The sequence below is a fragment of the Octodon degus genome, unplaced genomic scaffold (genome assembly GCF_000260255.1).
Source record: "Octodon degus isolate 3935 unplaced genomic scaffold, OctDeg1.0 scaffold00171, whole genome shotgun sequence".
Classification (NCBI taxonomy): Eukaryota; Metazoa; Chordata; class Mammalia; order Rodentia; family Octodontidae; genus Octodon; species Octodon degus.
This window is the reverse complement of record NW_004524747.1, coordinates 5,723,772-5,728,885: the sequence shown is the minus strand read 5'-3', so window position 1 is coordinate 5,728,885 and position 5,114 is coordinate 5,723,772. Positions and strand designations below refer to the sequence as shown.

At 39.0% G+C, this 5,114-nt stretch overlaps 1 protein-coding gene across 1 annotated transcript in view; it reads right to left on the bottom strand.

Moving 5' to 3' along the window:
• Nucleotides 1-5,114, bottom strand: part of Fam199x (family with sequence similarity 199, X-linked) — a 30,665-nt gene that overhangs the window by 5,248 nt on the left and 20,303 nt on the right. The window contains exons 3-4 of the mRNA XM_004643358.1: nt 971-1,120; nt 480-641 (exon numbers count right to left, since the gene is read on the bottom strand). Of these exons, the coding sequence (XP_004643415.1) occupies nt 480-641; nt 971-1,120 (312 nt within the window). The remainder of the gene's footprint in view (nt 1-479; nt 642-970; nt 1,121-5,114) is intronic.

The window sequence follows — 5,114 nt, the reverse complement described above, 5'->3', positions numbered from 1 at the left end:
GCCAGTACAGCACACGCGTGCACACACACACACATTGTTATTGTTTGTGTATGCGTGTCCCCCCCTCAAAGCCTCACACAGTCCTGGGGAACAGAGAGGTTTTCAGATTTCCTTAAATTATTAAAGTTTCGAAGCCTATACAACTGAACATCAAGGTCTAGAGCCACATGAACTAGAGGGGTACTACTACAGTGCCAAGTGAGATATACATAAACAGTATTAAAACAATGGATTCTCAAATATTATCTTCCTTCCCTCCCTCTCTCTGTGGTGCTGGTAAGCAAACACAGGGCCTTGTGAATGTTAAGTACATGATCTAACAATGAGCTACATCGACAAGCCCATCATTTTTTCAAATATTATATTTCACAACAGTGATCTTACTCTAATTCCCTATTATGTACGTATCATTCAATTTTACATTTCAGAAGATACTGCTGTTTTCCAATGGGTATATACTCTGTATTTATTTTACATACCTGCTTCAGTTTTTCATCTGTGAGACAGTTAAGTTCAATAATAAACTCACTGTCTGTAGGGGAGATTTGAGCAGATGGATCAATGATTTTAATAATATCAAGTTGCTCCCGAAGACCCATTTCAGTACTAACTTTACGACTCAGATATTCAATATATTCCACCTATGTGATGAAAAATAACAAAAATATCAATGCTTAAATCTGTAATGCTTTGACATGTAAATTATAATGTGTTTTATTTATCAGAAGCATTTAACACTGCTATCTGCTAAAAACAGTTAAGCTCAAGTTCAGAATTACTAAGCAATCAACATTTACTCTGTAGATTTAAACAGGTAATAAAATGTGCTTCACATATTCTCCACACATTCCTTTGTCGGAGAGGGAATGGGGGCTCAAGCACAGGGCTTTGTACAAGCTAGGCTCTACCACTAAGCTGCACCTTCAGCCTCCATACAGATGCATTCACTTAATAATGTAGAGATCTTTACCTGCTCATCATTTGTCATTGCACTCCAAGGAAGCTCATCTAAATTCTGGTGCTTATTTTTCTTTTTTGGAAGCAGGCAAGGTGAACTTGGTATACTTGGTATGACATCAGAAAGTACATCACTCCCGCTGGCAATGTCACTGCCTGGTAACTATAAAAACATAAGGAGAGAAAAGGGTAGGCAAAGCAAAATTTTCCAAAATACTTTTTAAGTATCATAATACACTTCACATATTGCTTAAAAATTACTTGGATTGGAACCCAGAGCTTTTGCACTGACGTAAAGCCCAAGGCCCCTGTTTTTAAGTATTTTGCATTAGTACATAATGTAGTACATAGACTACACTCCTTGTGGGAAGTTGGTACATGTACTTAACACATCTTAATTTTTAACACCCTTTCCCCTTCCTTCTGCCTTCCCTTCATCTCTTGATCCCCTTTCCAGCTGAACAAAATCTATCTCCCTACATCTTATTACCTATCTTTTATTTTGCTCTTTATTCAATGTTTTGTGTTTCTCATGTAAGAAAAATCTGATTAACTTTAGAGAACAGGGCCTTCCTAAGTCACAAAGTTGCCTAGTCTGGGCTAGAACATGTGCCCTTCATGCCTCTTCCCAGAGAGCTGGGATCAGAGGCATGTACCATCATAAGTGAAATACAATCAAGATTTTTTAAAATGCTACCGAAGACACAATTGTTATAAAGTTTGTAATTTACGTACAATATTACTAGGGCCACGGAGCATAAGAAAGAAGTCCTGGTCTCTAACTTGAGAGGCCTTAGGGATATGCTGTTAACTGGCTTTTCTCACTGTGCTGGATATACTGCCAATATAAAGACGAATCACACTTCTTCTCTTCAAGTTCATATTAACCTCAAGACAACTACAATAATTTAAGACATATTGTAGATATAACACTCCAAAGATCACAAGATTATGACAACAAAATATAAAAGACAATGAAGAAATAAAAACTAGGCTAACACACAAAATCAAATCAGTTGAGAATGAGACAAACATCAATGCATGCTATTTTATATTGCCTACTAAAAAAGAATGGGTTTCATTTTTAAAAGCTTTATTGAGATATATCTGATAAGCAAAAAAAATTAATGTTTGAAAATTGATGTCTTTGGACACAGGCAAATACCTGTGAATCTACAACCACAATTAAAAAGAGAATCATAATTGTTATTGTTTGTGTATGCGTGTCCCCCCCTCAAAGCCTCACACAGTCCTGGGGAACAGAGAGGTTTTCAGATGCAGCTGAATCTGGTGTTTGTGACTGATTCATGATCTAAGGAACATACAGTTCTATCATTCTCTCTCTTCTCTTCTGCTTTTGCCTCCATGAACGGATGGCCCTCTGCCATGCACCACCCTGCCTTTGAGCTGGCCAGTTATGGACTGAAAGCTCTACAAACTGTGAGCCAAATAATCCTTTCCTCCTTTAATTTAGCGTGTCGGGTATTTAGTCTTAGCAACCAGAGAAAAGTTAGAATGGATTGTAATTTAAATAAATATACTTAAAATATTAATTACAAAATAAAATCTTTTCTCCTAAAGGAGCACTTAACAGCTTTCAAAGACACAGCTTCTTTGTCTTAGTTAGTTTCTCACCATTAAAACACAGTATCTGATACCCACAAATGTAATTAAGGCAGGCTTATTTGGCTCCCAGTTTGTAGAGGTTTCAGTTCATAGTCAGCTAGCTCCAAGGAAGGAGAGCATGGCTGAGAAGCATGGCAGAGGAGGAAGTGCTCATGGGATGGTGGTCAGAAGCAGAAAGATCAAGGGAGGTGGGGAGGCGGTAAACAAGGCCATGCCGATAGTGACCCACTTCCTGAAACCATACCTAGCCTCCTTACATCACAGCTAGCCAAGCATCATGCCTGCAAGATCCAGTCACCTCCAAAAAGTCCCACCTCCAAATGAGAATTTGGAGGGACATCTAGATATAAAATATAACTGATACATTAAAATATATTTTATATATTTTATTTTATTTTTTTCTCTTGCTTTCTTTTTTTTTCTTTTCAAAGTTTTATTGATAAACATATAGCAATGAGACAGTTTCAAATCAAATCGAAAGTACAGTTTCAACAAATAATACACTGCATATATTCTTCTTAGTGGTTAACTGCTGTTATTTTATATAAAATATAAAACTTTTGGAGACTCTGGTCCCCGAAAGACCCATGTGCACTGGCTTATGCAAAATGTATTTAGTCCACCTTTATGAGTTACCAAAGTCCTAAAAGTGTCAGCATTGCTGAAAAATCCAAGTCCAAAGCCTCCTTCGATATTTAAAGCAACTCCTAGCTGTGAGTCCCTGTAAAAATTTGAAGAGTTAAATACTACTGACATACAACAGCACAGAATAAATAAAACATTCCTATTCCAAAAAGTAGAAATAGCATGATAGAAAGGAATTTAAAAAAAAAGAAGAGCAGAATCTAGCAGGGCAAACATTAAATCCCATGTCCAATACTCTGGCAATCTGTGGTGAGATGTGAACTCCAAGGGGCTTGGACACCACCACCCCTGCAGCATTACCGATGGTGACTCCTCTCTTGGATCACTCCTCGTAGCTTCCTCCCAGGGTCCATGTTCCCGGCTTTCTCAACATTCATTCACTATCACAGCTTCCCACTGCCCACTGAGGGGCACACTGCTTTGCCTCCCAGGTCTTCTTCTGAAATCTGAGACACAGTTTCCCTGATCCCATACCTCTTGCACTTTGCATCACGTAAAACGAATACCTATGGATGACACCAAGTTCTGCTGTCAGCTGGAGCAGTAGCTGAACCCTCTTAATATCTTGCTGGTATTTGGGAAGGCCTCTCTCTGAGTTCCTGAATGGCTATGCATGATGAATTGAATCCTAGGGAATCAATTTCCACTCCCAGGCTGCCACCACTGTGGAGCATGCTGCCCAGGGGCTCTCTTCTCAAGTCTAATATTTTTAGCCACCACACTTTCCTCTGCTCCATCTTTACAGGTCCCAACTATATATGAACTTTTCTGGCTAAACTCAAAATCATTGTGGGGCTACTGCATCTTAATTTTCAATGTAGATCTGGCTAAACTTCTCCAATACTCAATACTCCAGCCACAGCCTGAATACTTAGGTGCCTTGGAAATCTCCTCTACCAGATTATTCTGTTGCTCTCTTAATCTCAGTCAACCATAGTTTCAGGGCATGAGGAAAATGGACACAAATTTTCTGCCAGTACAGCACACGCGTGCACACACACACACACACACACACACACAGAGTCTGGAATCCAAATGCCACTGGAGTTATTCCCAGCTGAAACGTCTTGAGCTTGGTCTTTACTGACGCAATACTGTCAACATTCTGGTCCTCAAAGTTCCAACCAGAATCTCTTACCAAGCATGGCTCACAGCATTCTAGGGCTACTTCTCCAGGTGGCATTTCCAAACCTTTCCAAACTCCTCCTGTAAGCCAGTTCCAAAGGCCTCTGAACCACATGTCAGGTAGTGTCACAGCAATGGCCCCATTTCCCTGCTACCAAAATCTGTCTCTTAGTTACAGTTCTGCTACTGAGACACAATGCCTAACACCCATGACTTAAAGGAGAAAAGGTTTATAGTGGCTCACATTTGTAGGTTTCAGTCCATAGCTGACTGGCTGCAAGATAGGGTAGCATGGAAGAGTGCTATGAAGGAACCCCCCCCCAAAAAAAACCCAGGATCAATTACTATACAAGGTGACCATGGCATTCAAAATTAAACTGACTAAATTAGAGACCATTAATTCCACAACCCTTCAAGCAGCTACTACTCTTAAAAACCACATCTTCACCATGTTATTGGTGAATCCAAGTATGCAAGTAACTTCTAACAATCTGTATGATTTCATTTTAAAAATCTCATTAACTAATGCTGCTTAAATTGTTCATTTTTGGTCCAAATATTATTAAGTCAGTGTTGTAAAAGTCATTGCCAAATGCACACTTAAAAGCCATTGCTTTTCTAGTCTTTGGTGGCGAAGAGGAAAGGTTCTGCTATTTTATTACTACATTAGTGACTTAATGTATATTAAGAGGCCCTGGGTTCAATCCCCAGTACCACTAACCAAAGATAAAAACATGTATTTTCAAAATATAAGAAAAATA